Consider the following 19,144-nt stretch of genomic DNA (forward strand, 5'->3'; position numbering starts at 1 on the left):
TATTAGCTGTGTTACTTGAAAGCAGTTTTTCTAGTGACCTTCCCAATCATGGTGATGGGACTGGAGCTTTTATTCTCTGTTTAGACATAGGTGCAGCTCCATTTATTGTACAAGGAGAGGGAGGGGCTGGTGTCAAACCTTCCATTGTGGCGCTCTCCTCTGTTCTTTTCAGCAGTGTGTCATCTGATAGGGTGTGGGTGTGATCAATGTGAGGTCATTTGTAGGTGCAGTGCATGCAACAATTGTGTCACTTCTTTCGGCTGTTGCTAAAGAGACAAATAATAACCTTTGTTTATTTATTTTTTTTGTGGTGCTAAGGATCAAACCGAGTGCCTCACACGTGTGAGGCAAGCGCTCTGCCACTGAGCCACAACCCCAGCCCCTATTCTCCATTCTTTAATTTGAAGTATCTACCAAGGTTCAAGGGACTAGGTTGTAGCTGGAGCAACGTACAAATCCTTCTAGCCAGGCTAGAGCTGTAACCTATTGTCAGAGTAACCGATCAACTCATCCAAATTTCCCCAGCACTGGGAAGGAGAAGGAAAAAATAATATAGACTAAAATGTTAAAAATTAATAAAAATTAAATTAATAAACTTTTTAAAAGAAAAAAACCAAGATTTCAGATCCATTTGTTTTGCTTCTGTCTCAGGGAGAAGTAGACAAGTGCTGGGTGCCTCTAATTCATCACCTTGAATATCCTTAAAAGGAGTTTACAGATGGATCAGTCTGGTTTACTGGGACATATATTCGTCTTAAAAAAATCAAATAAAAATGATAAGTAAGTAGGGAATAGTAAAGTATAAGGTGTTGTTGGTTCATATGTGAATTTTTGCTAGACATGAGAAAAACGTAAGAGTAAAAATACAATAATAACCTTCAGTAAGAAATGAAAAGGACCAATGGGCACCAATGGGTTGCTATATTCCAGCAGTAGCAGTTACAAATATGTATGAGAAATTAAAACTCACAGTATTCAATGAGTCTCTCATGCACATGCCCAGCCTGGCCAAGCTGTTGGCCCATGGCAGGAGATACTTTTAATGTCCATGTGAGGTGCAGCCTCCTGCCACAGAGCTCCACTGCCCTCAGCATTGTCTCAGCCCCCACGTGCTTCTCCTCATCTGTGTTATTTACTGTTTTGTGCATTTATCCTTCCACCGTGGGACCTCTAGCCAAGCTGAGCTGTTGGACTTTTTGGGGTGTGCAGTGGGCTAGGGAAATCCAACTCATTCCCTGATTAATAATTATGAATATTTGTAATAATATTATTATAGGATAATTATGATAATGTTGAATATAGTAGTATGGTTACAGCACACCAGATTTTGAACAGTTTTCCAATAGCCCTATCATCTATCATCCCATAAAGTTGTTTCTCAGAGTACATGTGTACCGGAATATGAGTTTTAGCCGGAACATGACTGTTGTGTCATAGCTACATGCATGAATGACTATTGTTCTCTAGTTTTCTTCATGGAGTTCAAAAACCATAAATAATGGATTTGACTTACTTAGATATTACTTTTGGGTTCATGAAATAGGTATACTTAACCAACATGCTGCTATTGTAAATGCTGGATGCTTTGGGACAGTTTTACTCTTTATTGAATATTGGAGTCTTTGTCTCCAGTAGCCAAATAGTGTTGCCACAGCATACATCAAAATACCTAGAAATTTCCTTTTAATTCAGCTGTTTGAAACAAAGATAATAAAACAGTTTAATGTCAATTTAATAAACTGCTTATTTTCCTGCATAGTTAGAGAAAACACAATCATATATGCAAATGATAAATCCTCATATGAATCTTCAGTTCTTACCTCCCTGGAGTTAAATCCAGTCTAGATTTGTTTTGCATAGTATGCTACCAGTGCTCTTCTGAGTTAGCCACACCATTGCCTTTTGCCTGTTACCCCATCACATTAAGAGCCTTGTTATTTGCAGAAAAATTATTCTTTTTCTGTAATTGCCTGTGTATCACTTTAAGTTGCAAGTCTTTGCCACTTGCCGTTCTAAGAGGGCTTGTTTTCCTTCTAATATTTCAGCAAATACCTGTTGTAAGTTGTGTATTCCTGAGGCATGAGATGAACATTCACCCAGGATCCTCTGTACCTCTGACTGCGCTGCATTTTCTCTGCAAAGTTAATTCTATTCTTTCTGGCAAGGTAAAGGGGCTCTGAGCCAAAACCAAGGACAGGATCATGGTTCCCCACCATGCACTGTCACACTGTCAAAGGGTCTCCCTGGCTACTTCACTGTAGGGATTTCTTTGTAATGATTTCCCCCATATGTGAATACTGTTTGTATTTTTGTCTTGGTGTCAACTACTTTCCAGCAATAATGTTTATGATATTATTATACTAAAGAAATCTTGGAAATGAATATGACACAAGACTAAAAAATCATATTGAAGAATTAAGAACATAAGTCCTGAAGGAAACACAATCAAACAATGCCCTTATTCTTGTATTTATTTTTTATTTTTTTCTGGAGTCACATGGCATACTTTTAAGAGTACAGTTTTAGGAATCCAAGGACATGATTTTTCTTCATAGGCCATAGATTAAAGCAGTATGGAGGGAGTAGTGACATTTAGATACACCTGAAATTCCTGTCTAGTCACATACAGACCTCTCTGATCATTCTAACTCTGCTTGAATACTGAATTTACTTCTACCCATGAGCCTTTAGAAGAACCACCAGAGCTGATAATACTGTTGTTTAAATACTGCAATTGCCTGTGGGTTGCATTAAGTGTTAAGTCTTAAAGTATGTTGCTTTATAACAGGAACACATCATTAGAAATGTGCCATAAGGTGATTTTGTCATTATCCAAACATCACAGTGTGTTTGCACGAACCTAGATGGTAGAGCGTTCTATACACTTAGGCTGTATGGTGTAGCCTGTTGCTTCTAGGCTGTGAACTTACACAGCTTGTTACTATACTGAATACCATAGGCAACTGTCACACGATAACATATGTGTATCTAAACAGGAAAACTGCAATAAAAATACATAGTAAAAGATAATAAATGGTGTACCTGTATAGGACCCTGATCATGAATGGAACTTGTGGGACAGGACAGGAAGCTGTCCTGGGTGAGGCAAGTGGGGAGTGAATGTGCAGGCCCACAGCATGAAGGACAACACTATAGACTTCATTTATGAACAGTGAACATTTAGGACTCACTAAATTTACAAAACCTGTACTTCACTATCAAGTATTATATACTGTATGTGATTGCAAGTGCTATCAGAATTACTACAATCATGTGAGTAATGTGTTGCACTGTGATATCACTAAAGTGATAGGAATTTTTCCTCCATTATTATGTTATGGGACCACCATCAAAAATATGGGCTGGCTGGGTGTGGTGGTGCATTCCTGTAATCTCAGCAGCTCAGGAGGCTGAGACAGGAGGATCTCAAATTCAAAGCCAGCCTCAGCAAAAGCGAGGTACTAAGCAACTCAGTGAGACCCTGTCTCTAAATAAAATACAGAATAAGGGTGAGATGTGGCTCAGGGATAGAGTGCCACTGAGTTCAATCCTTAGTACTCTGCCCCCCCCAAAAAAATATATGGTCTTTTATTGACTGATATGTCTCTATATGGCATGTGACACTATCATGTAACTTTTTTTTGGGGGGGGGGGCTACAATGGATTGAACTTAGGGGTGTTTAACCACCAAGCCACAGCCCTGGCCCTTAAATTTTTTAAAATTTTATTTATTTTTTAGTTATGGCTGAACCTTTATTTTTTAACTTATTTTTATGTGGTGCAAAGGAAGGAACCCCAGTGCCTCACACATGCTAGGGGCATGCTCTGCCACTGTGCTACAACCCAGCCCATCCTCTGCCCTTCTTAAGTTTTATTTTGAGACAGGGTCTCACTATGTTGCTTAGGACTTGCTAAGTTGCTGAAGCTGGCCTTGAACTTGCAATCCTCCTGCCTTAGCCTCCTGAGTTACTGGGATTATAGATATGTGCTACCATGCCCAACTATATGAGGAAACTCTTGAATTTTTTTTTTAAAGCAAATGCTAATGTCTTGCTTCACAGGCAATATTTTTAAAGTAATGGTCACAAGTGTTACTTTTGCCTCTGCTGCAGTTTTCTCAGTAAGAAAATTAGCCAGACACTGAATTATGCATTTGATATATACTACAAAGAAAGATGAAAGAAGGAGAAAATTTTATGGAAACTAATGGGTAAGAAATATATTCTTAGCTTTAGGGCAAGAAGAAATTTGACTTCTGATTTCTATGTGAGAAAACTAAAGCATCAAACAGTCATGTTTGAATGAACGTCTCAAGGAATAGACAATGATTGTTAAAATGAAGATGATACTTAAAATAAATGGAAAGGATATTTGAGAGAAAGCATTGATAGATAGTCTGGATACAGTAATTTTGAAGAACCAAAAGAAAAATGAGGGCAAGTTTAGGAAAAATAAATAAAGAAAAAAATCAACACATAAAGGCAAAGTGGAGATAATTTTGACCAATAATCTGTTTGATAATGGATTTGTAAAATGTGTCAGCCAACATTATTGTTGTCATGATCACAGGAAAATCCTAGAAAAGAATGTGCATGGAATGAAGAGTGTCTTCATCATTCTATTGTGGTTTGTTATTCAGTTCACCCCATGTGAAGAAGCTTAACTCTGGAATATTTAAAATTGCCTCTGGATACATGTAGCAATTTCTGGGAGACTTTTTTTTCCCTTGGACATATGCAGTTATTAAAATTTATACAAATCAAGTTAATTCAGTCTTTAAGTTTCAATTTTTCTAAAACCGATGCTACATAGATAATTTATGAGAATTCAAAGTTACCAGATTTTATTATCAGAGAAGCAGATATCATAACTGTGCATACGTTGTTTTAATGACACAGATTCAAAATTTTGAGTATCACTTTAATCTTGCTCTTTCCTATCAAAGGATTTGAATCATATATACTTGAATATCTGAAAGCCAATAGATTCTATTTAATGATTCTCAGTTTCTCAAGATGTCTTAAAAGATAATTTATGATCCATTTGCAAATAATTTTTAAAATATGGTTATAGTTGTTACACTTTAAATAAATTACAGTGATAGGTTTCTTATAATAGATCTTGAAGGTGATTCTGGGTTCTTTTTTCTTACCCTCTATATGAATTTAAGCTTTCATATTTTTTAGGCAATGTTACATGTACAGCTGACCCTATTTAGAGTGAATGTATATTTTAAGTGAAGTTCAATCACACAGGTTATTGAATGTCATTTCCTACCAATGTTTCCCCTTTTTATAAAGGGGATACCATTAACTCATTTTTTTAATTCCTCATATTTTAGCCCTCAGAGTATTAATTGCCTCTAGATGTTAGCTTTCCTTGGTAGGACTGGGTTTTGTGAAATCAATATGTAATTTTTCAAATAGTTAAAAAAGTAGTACATTTTAGTCCAATTAAGGTTTGAAATTTAATATAACTGAAATTGGCCTCCATCAGGTTCCTTCTGCTTATAGTCAGGGATATTGAGAATTTCCTCCAGATATGACCAAAATAAGAAGACAACAGTCCCCAATTCATTACAGGACCAGGAACTTCAGGTGAAATAACTAACATTAGTATATTGATTTTTTTTTGTTTTTTAAATATTTTTTTTACTTGTAATTGAGCATAATACCTTTACTTTGTTTATTTATTTTTATGTGGTGCTGAGGATCAAACCCAGGGCCTCACCCGTGCTAGGCAAGTGCTCTACCACAGAGCCACAACCCCAGCCCGGTGTATTGATTTTTAAATAGACCATCCCTGCCATCTGTAAAGAAAACATTAGTTGGGGAATGGACTGGTATTCAGGATATTCCTATGACATGAGTAAATGCCAAACATAGATGTCATTCAGTGTTGACTGTGAAGGTTCTGGTTCTTGTGAGTGTTGTTATCCTGTTCTGTTCCTCATGTTACATTGCTAGATTTGGCCTCACAAATAGAACATAGCAAATAACCTAGCATATACCATCATTTTCTTATTTATCATTTTGCAGTTCGGAGTCAGTGAGTTGTTGAACACTCATGGCTTATTTAGCAGCCTGGAAAATAATTATTAATGTGATGAGAATTTCCATTCTAATCTTTCTTATCTAATTTCTATTTTACCTCAAATAGAGGAATTTATTGATTTTCACATAATGTTTTATGATGTTTATAGATGATCTTGATAAACAGGAATTATCTTAGTTCAGAACTCAGAAACCTAAGTAGGTCCTCAATTATTCAGTTCTGAATTTACATACAAATACTAGGTTGCAATAATAATAATAATAACTACTCTATATTGAGTACTATTATATTCTTATCATAATGTTGTTAAATTTTCTAGGTCAAAGAGAGATATTAAAACCCCATTTATAAGATGAGAGGGTTGTGACTCAGAAAGGTTAAGTAATTTATCCAATGTGTCATTCATAACTGCCTAATAAATGGCAGACACAGAAATTAGACACTTTTTTTTCTGAATCCAGAGACATTTCTCCATATACCATGCCACATTATTTGGAAGGTTTTGTGATTGTTTTTCATGTAAAAGAAGCATTAATTCTCAGGAATCATATCTAAATTAGTATCTGAAGCCAAAGTGTCCATATTTTCCAGAATATCTCTCTTTGATCTAGAAAATTTAACAACTAAGTGCTCTATTTCAAAAGGCTTAGACCAAGTACTGTATCTGAAAAGCTGAAAAGAGACCCTTCAAGTCAATGGGAATGTAAGGTGGAACTCCTTTTAACTGGAGCTTTGATAGTGTTAGAAGAGTCATATCCATGTATCCTGTGGAGGAACTGTAATAGAAGCCAGTATGCCCATTAGACAGAGCCACAGAGACTCTTAAGAGCATAGGAAGGATTTCAAAAAATCCTTTTCAGTAATATATATATATATATATATATATATATATATATATATATATTTTTTTTTTTTTTCATTGTAGAAATGGAGATATTTTAAATAAGTTCTCTGGAATATTGAATTTCTAATTGCTGTGTTAAATTCTTGAGAAAGTAAAGTATTATAAAGAATCTGTATTCCCTGTGTTTTATATTGATGACATAAAACTTATCATGCTTATAAAATAGTCCTGAAGAGTTCTGTATATAATACAATCATCATCCTGTGACCAGGTGATGGTGGTGGCTATGGAAGGTCAGCTCTTCTAAGGAGGAAACCAAGTCAGAGATGAGATTAGAGGAAGAGTGGTAGATGGAACGGAGAGAGATGGTCCATAAGATGATAGGAATTATGTGCCTGAAGTTTGGTTTTGAAAATAACTATGCATGGAAGTGTATTGATATTGACTGCATCATGTATATGTATGTAGATTTGTGTATATCCATTCAATCAACACAAGTTTAGTACTTATTGTTTTCTAGGCAGTGTGGAACAGGCACATAAATAAAAGACCTTTTTCTGTTTGTGACTTGCTGAGGTCTTTTGTAGGGAATAGACCTGTAAACAAAGTGTTTAAATATTCTATGATTTATGTCACGACTGGAAAGCAGAGTTAGGTTTTCTCATTCACGGTTACTGAGGCTAGGGAATGCTTTCCAAAAGAGATAACCTTTTGGACAGAGATTTGAAGAATGAATAGATTTTATTCCTATTAGCTCCCAAGAAGACTGTACCAGCAAGAGCTGCTGTCTCCATTCTGTGAACTTACCAAATGCAAAGATATTTTTATATTAGATGAAGGAGAAAGAAATCCTGGAATATGCTGCCTATAAGAGAGAGCCATGCCTAAAATGAAGGTATGGAAAGGATGAAAATAAAGGCATAGGAAGGTTTCTACCAGGCAAAATGAACAAAAAGAAAATGTGTTGTACTAATTTTATAGGCAAAAAGAATTTGAATAGGCAAAAAGGACATTATATACTAATAAAATGAAAAAGAGTTGACCAGATAGAAAAGGAGGGATAAAAACTCTGGATTATAAGAATAGCAGATGTTAAAGCTTAAAATAATGAAGAATTTGTGTTGGGGGGCCACCAGTGCATCGTGTCTATTGTGTAACTTGAAAAGAAAAAAGGTTGAGCTGCTAAGTCAGACTGTGGTCAGAACTTGAATGGCCTTGAAGCCCTTCCTCTCTGCTCTTGAAATGACAGTCATGAAATAGGACCAATTTTGTACCCATGACTCCATATCACTGTGGGATATGGACAATTGCAAACGTGTATAATTTAGTTATATGCCTCTGCTATATATATTTTTAATCTCTCACAAAAGCAAATAAACTGCGTTTTAGGTACATTCTATTTCTTAGATTTGGTATTTGTCACCTGACTAGATTGAATTATGAAGTCAGAATTGAATAGCAACATTGAAAAATATGCTAATTTCAGAGGCAAGCATTCCAGAATTCTGTCAGTTTAACTTGGTGACAGGTCATGGCATGGTCTGGTGAATATCACACTGTCCTTTATAGTAACAAATACATGAAAAGATTTGGGTTGGTTTTATGATATCTGCTATACTTATATCCGCACATAGAAAACTAGTCTTATCACAGGTCTAAAGGGTAGTATTTATCCATATTCTACACATGACTGAATTAATTTTTGGTGTTCAGAATCCCATTTACTTCTAAATGTTAAAAGACTTATTTTGTCGAATAACATGAACTTACACATTTGATTCTTATTAAGTGGTAGAGATCAGGATGCTAATACTATTTAACTGGACTTGCAGAATTTTTATTTTCATAGCACTGCAGCCCAAAATAGTGTACCATGTTGAAGTTGAAATTTCCTTTAAGAGCTTCTGACACCATAGAGAGCTTGTGCATACAAGCCTTAGTCAACATAGATAGGTTAGTCAAGTTTGATTGGTATTTCAAAGTACATATTCACTAAAGAAAGGTGATGTCTCATTATCAGTATGAACCATTACATGCCATTTAAGCAAAAGCAAGGATTTCTGGTTCCTGCGTACTGATACCTACATTTAGGAATATATACCACATTCATTAATGTAAAATGATGTTAACTTGCTTAGTTTTCTTATGTGAAATGTTAGTTTCACAGTCACAGAAATATTGTATGTACAAAATGTTGGAAATCGTGTTAAAAGTTTCTCAAGTGAATTTTGAGAGAGGGGGAAATTGGATCTGAAATCAAAGGAATTCACCAGTTGAAAGGAGAGCATGTGGACACTAGCCAGTGCAACTGACAACTAGACTTTTCTAGAAGCTCCACCATTGTCGCCCATTACTAGATACAATATTGTAAAGTGGGGCTATGAATGCATTTTTATATTACTTTCTTAGTGTCAATGTCTTAAATATATCACGAGAAAGATATTTTAATTCTTGGTTCACTCAAGTTGTACAAGATGACAATCATAGTTGAGGAGACCATGCAAAATCATTTATCTTATAATCTTTCCACTGGATATTCTATGTGCAGGGTCAATGATAAGGCAAGAGAAAGGCAATAAATTAAAGAGTAATTAAACATTACATGATTTCATCAAAGGATTGTTTTTCAGATATGAAATTTTTAATGTGGTTTACTTACTGTTGAATTGGTGTTTTAATAAGAAACTATGATAAAATGCAAAGTAACAAGGAAATATTAGCTGTCAAATAGCACATTAGGGACTTACTCCAGATCAGTAGGTACTTAATAGCATCCCCTGGAGAAGAAATCATTTGTCATTACAGAAGTATTTATTTTGTGACATATTACATGCCAGATACAACAGGAAGCAAAGAGACTAGCTTTTCAAGTTGATGAATGAAGCTTTTATGGCTATGAATAAGGAACTCAATATTTAATCAATTGCATAACTTATTTTTTTAAATTATACAGTCCCTTAGAAAAAGAGATGAGTAACAGCTTCTCAAATATTTTAATCACTGCAGTTAAAGGTTCACAGAAGGGCATTTTCATTGTTACTAGTTATAGTAATAATTGCTACCATTTATTGAATGCCTGTTTGTTTGCCAGGTATGATATCATTCTCTGTAATCCTCCTAACAACGCTACAAGGTTTATTATTTTGAATCCATGGTTATAAATTCAAATTTAAGGAAGATTGAAATAAAATCTGTTACAGAGTTTCTTATCCCACTGTATGGTCATTATCCTCTAAATCTGAAAATCTTCAGTATTTCTTCTAAATCTGACGATTCCATGAAATTAGAGGCAGTGACATCCCTCTATGCATCTATATCTTCAGAGCTCACTCTTTAGTTATGAAATAAATGTTCAATATATGATTAACTGACTTTCATACAAAAAAAACAGCTTCCCTTGGTTCTCTCAAAGGACCATTAAGTTTTACTTGTCCCTCTAATTACAGGACCATGCATTACTATATTGATTTCTCCCCCTGTGTTGGCTGCTTTGAGCTGTAAGTTGCCCAAGGGCTGATGGATTGGCAGACACTCAGAAAAATAGAATCTAGAACAGAGTGGCTCAGCTGGGAAGAGCAGTGGACACATGCCATCATCTGAGTGTAAAATGCTGGTCTCATTTTGCAATAGGCAAAGATCACTTTCTGGTGTTGCTCAGTCTCTTTATATTTTGAATATTATTGGCATTGTTTTTAGTCTCTTACCTAGTTTAATTATTTTCATTTTTAAAAACCGTTCTTTAATAATACTTGCTAATTTGAAATTGCACCATAAAAGATATTTTATCCATCTATATTTTTAGCCATCTAATTATTGCTTTGGAAAAGATGATCTAATCTTGTAGTTCTCAAACATTATTTGTGCATCAGAATCACTTGGAGGGCTTGTTAAAATACAGATTCCTTCCAGAGATTCTGATTTAGTAGTTCTGGGGTAGAGCCCAATAAATTTCATTTATAACAAGTTCCCAGGTGACCCTGATCCCCTGTAATCTCCTAAAAATAGAATAAGTCATGGATCAACATTTGAAGGAAAGAAGAAATTCATTTCAAGCAAAGCAAGGCCTGTGACTCTAAAATTTTTGTTATTGTTGATTTGTTTTGTTTCCACTTAAAAACAGGCTCCCTGAAATTTCATTGCAGATATATTTTCACAAACTACCTGCTGATGGGACCAGACATGCTTTTCTCAGCTGAAAGCCATTTGATGACCAATTAGGATTCTTCAATGGGGAATAATCACTTATGAATGCAGTATCTTCTATTTTGTAAGAATGGGTGCTGTTCCTTTAAGAAAGAGAAAATTCAGATAAATAAGCTAATTACCAAGCAAAAGTTACTTTATCATTCCCCTTCCACCCTGTTTCTTGGGGGTCTGAGAGAATTAACCCTGTTGATTGTAAACAAATGTGTATAACTTTATTGCTGTTAACAGTCTTTGGAGAAATGTGAGGATCAGCAAAGAGAGAGTGTTGGTGAATGAGTGAATGGAGGATACTAGTTATTGATGAGTAATTTGCAGCTTTCTTGTAAAGCACAGTTCAGTATTTCAAGGAGACAAATTTTAAAACTTTATAGAGTCCATAATCACAGGATTTGGCACTGCATGAAAAGTCTGTTTTATTGCACACAAACAGAATATATATTGTGTGGTAATATAAATCACATTATACTATTTGCCTTGCTTCTCTACAGTGGGGTCTTCAGGTATTACTAAGACTGATCTGAGAAACAGATATGAAGATATTTCTGTAATAAGAATTTTAATACATTTTGGGGGGTTTTTTTGGCCTACATACTTGCATAAAAAAATTGTAATTATCATAAGTTTTAAGTAATATTTCATATTAGGATTTTATTCCCATTCCTACTTTCTAGTAAATAGAGAATGTAGATTTTTGGTTTTGCTTATTGGCCTTTTTTAACCTGTATAACTATAAAGTATGATATTGAGATCAATTTCAAAATGCTTATAAATTAGAATTTATTATATTGAAATTTTTTTTAAAGCCACCTGTATTAGTTAGCTTTCTCACTGCTGTTATCAAAAGACCGGATAGAACAATTGGAGGGAGAAAAGTTTATTTGAGGGCCCACAGTTTCAGAACTCTCAATCCATAGATGGCTAGCTGCATTCCTTAGGGCCCAAGGCAAGGGAGAACATCATGGTGGAGGAGTGGGGTGGAGGAAAATAGCTCAGGACATGGAATCAAGAAGAAAAGAGAAAGGTAAGGGGGTAGAGCGGTATCAAGGATGACAGGACAGCTACGCTCTAAAGGGACAAAATATATACCCCAAAGGCACAACCCTAATGACCCACCTCCTCCAGCCACACTCTATCTGCCTACAGTTACCACACAGTTAACTCCTATCCACAAATTAATGCACTGATTATGTTAAAGCTCTCATAACCCAATTATTTCATCTTTAAACTAATGGGAGTTCATAACCCACTTGAATCTAATGTATGAAATATAATATGTCAAGAGCTTTGTAATGTTTTGAACAACCAATTAAAAAAAAAAAAAAAAAAAAAACTTTCTTGCATTGTCTCACACATGAGCTTTTGGAGGACACTTCAGATATAAACCATAATACAACCCTTCTATTTTAGCTTGACATTTATATCAGCTTATTAGGATTCATACAAAAGAAAATGTATGTCTGTTTCCCCAAATCAGTAAAATTGGTTTAATAATCAAATTAATCACATATCTTTACCGATATTGTGATGGTATAAGAAAAAAAATTAACATTCTTAATATTTAAGCTTTGGATAATAGAACTGTGGCAATCAGCATCGTTGGTGGTTGTTTTAAAGATGTTTATTTTTCTTCCCAGAGACAAGTGGATCTATTTCACAATGTGTCCAATATCTTTTCACACTGAGTAATTTTTCATTATCAAGAGTTAAATGAAAGACAAGACTGCTAATGAAAAAAAATGCTGAAGGCATGTAGGGATGAAATGTTAATGAACTTCAAGTTTAAAACTTGAAGAATACACATTGGAATGCCCTTTCCCAGAATTTCTGAGAAATTGGAGATACTCTTCTGGAACTTTCTTCAATTTTCTTTTTCTTTCTTTTTTTATGACTATAAAAACTTGGAGATACTTTTTTATCAATTGCAGTTTTATGGTGTAATTGAACAAAATGGCGAAGACATATAGGTATATATTATGATTTTGTTATCCTGTATATATTTATCATGATTTTTGTATATTCTGTTAAATACTTTGACACATTTAAACAGTGATTCTATTTTTCGTCCGTAGATTCTATTAAATTTTATTCTGAATATCTCAGGTAATTATTTGCATCATTTTAGTAAGGGGCAAGATGGCCGACTGGAGAGCATGAATGCTAGACCTGCATGGTTAATTACCTGGTTTACCTTCAGCAAGCCTCTTTAGGCCTGACTCCATTAGAGAGAAAGATTGAAAGGGAGGGAAGAAGGAAGAAAGGAAGGAAGAAAGAAGAATAGTAACTAGCAAAGGAGATGGATAAAAGCTTGATTGTGGTGATTTTTTTCACAGTGTATGCTTGTCTCAAATCATCTGATTGTATATTTTAAATATATACAATCTTAATTTATCAAATATACCTTAATAAAAATGTTTATTTATTTATTTATAATTTTTTAAAAAGTATTTTTTAGTTGTAGATGGATATAATGCCTTTATTTTTTTATTTTTACGTGATGCCAGGGATTGAACCTAGTGCCTCATGCATGCTAGGCAAGCGCCGTACCACTGAGCCACAACTCTGGCCCCTAAAAATGTTTTTTTAAGTAAAATGAAAAAACAGAATTTTGCACTCCCAAATGTAAACCGAAATAAGTGGAGCTTCCCTGGTTGAGGGGAGAGCCTCATCTGGGCAAAATCAGGCAGCTTCCAGGTACCCTTACATCCTGCAGTGGTTTCCTGAGGCAGAATTTGAAGATTATTGTGGCCAACCTCCCCAACCCAACCCCAGGTTTAGAATGCTATATGTGATCACTATATAAATACATCATCACAAGGAAAATTATCAGATTCAGATTATTTCTATCCCTTGAATTTCATACACACATTTCTTAATGGAAAGCTTATTTGTAATATCAGATGGAATCTAATACTTTTTCCACTGATAGGAACATAAGATTTTGCTGTTTAGCTTAAGTCAAATGGTATTTAAAATAACTATTTTTTAAAAAAAAAAAAATCTTACAACTCACCTGTCTAAATGTGCTTTTTCAAGAAGTGGTATACTGAACAGAAGTTATCTATGAAAGAAGAGGAATTCAGCAGTGGGTTCACTATTAAATAATTTAACTTTTTTTTTTTTTTTTTTTTAGCCAAAACTCTATGAACACTTCTTTGCTTTTCTGTGTCCATACCCTAGGGTTGACCAAGTTTTTCTTCTGTCAGACTGCTCTGAGAACCTTGCAACAATCTGCTTTTCCTCTTTCTTTCCCTGTTGCTACTAATGCCTTAGGAATTGTATTTTTCTTGCTGATCTAGTTTAGAAAAGCTTCCATGAAGAGTGAAGAGCTTCTATGACCAGTGGATTATACTTTTGTGTTTGTCCTTGGGAGTGGTTAGATGCTGGCATTCCATTTTGGGATGCAGAATTTATTTCTCACAGACACTGATATAAATGTACACCAGAGACTGTAGAACTTTTATTCTACCTATTGTAGTGCATTTACTTTACAGGTGAATGTCACAATGTGTGCTGGTCTGGAAATCTATCAACTATCATAAATGCTATTCCAAAGAAAAGTGGCATCTATATTTCAGGCAACCAATGTATAGATAAACCCAGAATGTTCATATTTAAGTACTATATATACTTACTTATTTATCGACAGGTGCACAAACATGGTAATTCTGCATTCATAGGAAAGTATCAAAATTTTCTTTTCCTTTTTCAAGTCAATTGGATTTAGGTTAAGAGAGTGAAAGACGGAGAAATTTCAGGTCTTAGCCATCCATGGTTTTATGTTTTTGTTTTTTAGATAGAGTAGGAACTGGATGCAATAAAATTGACAGGTGGTACTAAGACCACATTAGGATTCGTGAAATGGACAATTGCCTTACATAAATAGCAAGTAAAAAAATCAAACCAGTCCTTCATAAAAATTTTATTCTGGAGTGTGCTTGTTTTCCGAAACTACCTCTACTAAATCTCCTGTCAGTGCTGAAACTAGAAGGCAGAAAAGCTTCTAGTGCTACAGCCAACTGCAGTGTAGCCAGAGAAACAGGCAACAAAAATAGAACACCAGGATTGCTGTGCGTGGGTGAGGCAGAAACCACATTATGAGCAAAAGCTTCCAGTATTATTTTAGAACCAATACAGAGCTCTGCACTTCTCTCTCTCTCTCTCTCTCTCTCTCTCTCTCTCTCTCTCTCTCTTCCAAAAACACATACTACAAAAATAAAATGAAATTAAATGTATGTGCATTTGCCCTCTTTGAATTATGATTCTTAATTTTTTTTTTCCTTGCCTTCCTTTGGACTCAAATCGCCAGTATGAAAACAGTGTGTAAAACGAGCTTGGAGGCAGGAAAGAGTTAATTGCTTTTAAGGCCCTGCAACAGAGAATTATGGTTTGAAAGATAGAGGCTGGACAGCTGGGTTTGCTGGGGTATTTTTAAATGCATTAATGCAGGCTCCAATCACTCGGCCATGCTTGACCTATTTTTGGCTCAGGCCGACCATTGTTCTATTTCTGTGCCTGTGGGCCATGCTGTTGTTGATTCATATGCAAATAGATTATCACTAGCTTTAGCCAACTTGAGCTGAGAGAGACTGAGAAAGGGAAGAGAGACACACACAAACAGATACAAGGGCACCGGCTGGAGCCACTTGCAGGACTGAAGGTTCTTGCAACGAAACCCCTAGCAGCCTGAAGAACTATAAGCCAGGTTTAATTGGTTTCTTTTTCTCGTGGGTAGAGTTAATATTTTGCTACTTATTCTGACAAAGAAATAACCCCGAAGCACATTCCTATTTCCCACCTGCTTCTGGTTTCCTGGATAACCTAAAACTCCAGAGAGCTATAGCATCCACTCTGTCCTTTCTGCTTTGCACACAGGTTGGTAGCGGGGGGAAAGTGTCCAGGTCTTTTTAAAAGTGTACGTCCGTCTGAGCAGAAATGAAATCATTGTCGAAGTTGATCCTCTGCCGCTTCTCCTCAGGGAGGAGGGAGGACCAGCCAGGGTAGCTCCTGGGGCCAGTGCACTGAGCAGTGATGAATCTTTCATGTAGCTGAAGTAAGAGTGATTGGAATATGCTGCAGACAATTTACGAGAGTGACTCTTGTTTTTCCTCAGATGGGGTGGCTGGACGGGAGCAGCTCTTGGCTCAGCAGAGAATGCACAGTATGATCAGCTCAGGTAAGATCCTCTTTCATAACTGAGACCTTTTATGTTTGAAAGAGGGCTGGCTTGGGAAATGCAGCTAAGAAAAGCACCTCTCTTCAGAAATGACTGCTTTTTCGGTTTGATGTTGATGTTTTCTTGGTGCCGCTGTAGGGTTTAACTTAGATCCCTTCCATTACTGTTTCTGTGCATATTCCGGAGTCTGTCTAAGGAGGCTGCTTCTGAATGAAATTGCAAAGTATTGCTTGGGAAGAAAGATGAGAGTGAGATAGGTAAAATGTAGTGGAAGGTGTTTTGCCTTACTATGCAAGTAGAAAAAGGAGATTCCAAGTGATTCTAAGCATATGCTAATAGGACTTGAAAATCAGGTAAGTTCTTGTTGGGGCTTCAGTTTAAATTGCAGCCTCGGCTAGCCTGACAATTTTATATTTACAGTGTGCATACAGAGCACATCTATTTATAGACCTACCTTCTGAAATGTGTTTGTCACAGAGTTTTAAAGCTAGTTTTTTTCCCCCCCCTTCAATGTGGCTTTTTCTCCTCAGCCCAAAATGAAACTGTTTAGGATGAAATAAAATTATTATTAGTAGATGCTTATTTTAATTGTTGTCAAAAACATTTGGGAAGTCTAGCATCGTCAGGCAGATGCAGTGGCATACACACATATAAATGTGTTAGAAGCAGGTGCAACATTTTAAAGGATAACAGGAACAGATCCCAGTTTCTTGTTTCTCTGTGTGTGTGCTTGTGCTCTCAAAGATGTGCTGATGGGAGATGAATCTTGTCAGCGTTATCAGTTTATATTTGTCAAAAGAGCATATTCTCCAGGAAATGTTATTTACTTGTACTTATTGCTTTTTGCATTTATTTATTACTAATTCAGCTTTTGGGACTCTTTGTTTCTGTTTTCTTCTGAATGCTTCTACCTAAATTGGCTTAAAGTTCTTCCTCAGATCTCCTAAGTTCCCATGTTGGTTTAATTGTAATTACAGATCACTGTCTAGCTTTCCATGATAAGAACTTAACATAAAGCAGCCTGCACATTGTGGGGCTAGGCATAAAATCAATATTCCACAGGTTGGTAGGGCAACTGCTTTGGCGCTAACACACCTTCTAATCTATGCGTATCCTGTTTGAAGCAAATTTTCTTTAAAACTCTGGTAGTCACATTGATTTTAAGATCCTTATGTTGGTCCAGTCTTTTCTTGAAATCAGAATAAAGCATCAATTTTATACAGTTTTGGTGTTTATACACTTATGTGACAGGAACTATATTAACAAGTCGTGTCTGCTTAACCAAAGTAAACCTACCAGAATTACATTAATTTATTATCAGAGTGAAAGCTGACGTGAGCTTCCGGACAGGTCAGCAGGTGTATCTCAGATGGAAGTTGTCACTTATATTAAATATTAAAATATATATTAATATATTAATATCTACTTTAATTATATTTTTAAAATATTGAGGGACTCATTGAAATTAACTCTTTTTGCTATTTTTTCAGTACTATGCTACATCCTTCTAGTCTTTGCCTCTGAGTACAAGTTTGATATTTCTTTCATATGGCAGAAACACAGCCCTGCCTTCCACACAGGTTGGCTACAGGTGTTACAAGCTTTGCCAGTTCTCCATGTCTTTGATCATCACACACACCTGTACTTCCATTTCAGCTGAAATTGTCATTTCCCTGACTCTTAGTGATTTGTACGCAAAGGGACGAGATTTTTAACAGGGAACTGCTTGAGATTGTCTATGCTGTTACCCTTTATACCAGAAGCAACACAGAAGTACTAGCTATTTTTTTTAATATATATTATATTTTTAGTTGTTGATGGACCTTTATTTTATTCATTTATTTATATGAGGTGCTGAGAATTGAACCCAGTGCCTCACACATATGAGGCAAGTGCTCTACCACTGAGCCACAACCCCAGCCCTGAAGGACTAGCTATTAAATGGAAAACGATGTAGGTTAATATCAACTCTCAAACCTGTCTGTAAATAAGGAAACTCTATGTTCTACTTACTTTTGAAATTTGAAACAAAACTGTGTCCTCCTAATGATGTTGTGTGGTATTTGATTTTATTTCATATAGTATGTCCTTGTAATTTACTCAATCTATATTGTGGATTTTCTGTGAGGCACTGGTTCTCAGGGTTCCCAAAAGTGTTCTACAAAATGTGATGCCTAGAATCTATCCATAAAGTATCTGTTTTCATTAGTGAGAGCCACAGTATGGACTTTGGGGTTTTTAAATCTCCCCAGCTCTTGCAACCTTCAGCAAACTGGCCTGGGGTAGAGAATGGGTGATGATGATGGTGAACCAGCATCAGTAGGGTCTGCCCTTTGAATTCATTGATGAATTAGGGGCTTGCTTGTCTTAATTTACCCACCGATCTTGTTCAGCTTCCTCTTGGACCAATGGCCTGGTTGTGATTTGTAGGCTAAGAAGTGGATGGAGTCTTTGAATCTGAAAGAGAGAAAAGATACTTGGCTGCAGTTCAGAGTTTTGGAGACAGCCCTGTCCTAGGAGCTTATTCCCACATGAACTCCATTGCTAGCCAATTGTATAATGGGTTTATTCATCTTCAAAGTGAAGAATAATTATGTCCACCTCCTGATCTCTTAGCATTCTAATTAAGGTTCAGATATATCAGCATGTATTTAAAATGTATGGTACAATTATTAGTATTTTTACTGAAGGAAACTAGGATCCTCACTCTTTCATGCCATGTTCGACCAGATGAGTTAGATCATAGGTCACATGGGAAATTAATTTTTATTCATGTAACCAGGTTTCTTTAGCTATCATATAAATCCATTATTTCTTTGGCTATCTTGGTCTGATAAGATTAGTCCTTTTCTTATGTAAATTGTGTC

At 35.7% G+C, this 19,144-nt stretch overlaps 1 protein-coding gene across 1 annotated transcript in view; it reads left to right on the forward strand.

Moving 5' to 3' along the window:
* Hdac9 (histone deacetylase 9) overlaps positions 1–19,144 on the forward strand; it is a 658,195-nt gene that overhangs the window by 174,272 nt on the left and 464,779 nt on the right. The window contains exon 2 of the mRNA XM_076863228.2: positions 16,215–16,277. Coding sequence (XP_076719343.1) covers positions 16,215–16,277 — 63 coding nt within the window. The remainder of the gene's footprint in view (positions 1–16,214; positions 16,278–19,144) is intronic.

Source organism: Callospermophilus lateralis, chromosome 1 (genome assembly GCF_048772815.1).
Source record: "Callospermophilus lateralis isolate mCalLat2 chromosome 1, mCalLat2.hap1, whole genome shotgun sequence".
NCBI lineage: Eukaryota > Metazoa > Chordata > Mammalia > Rodentia > Sciuridae > Callospermophilus > Callospermophilus lateralis.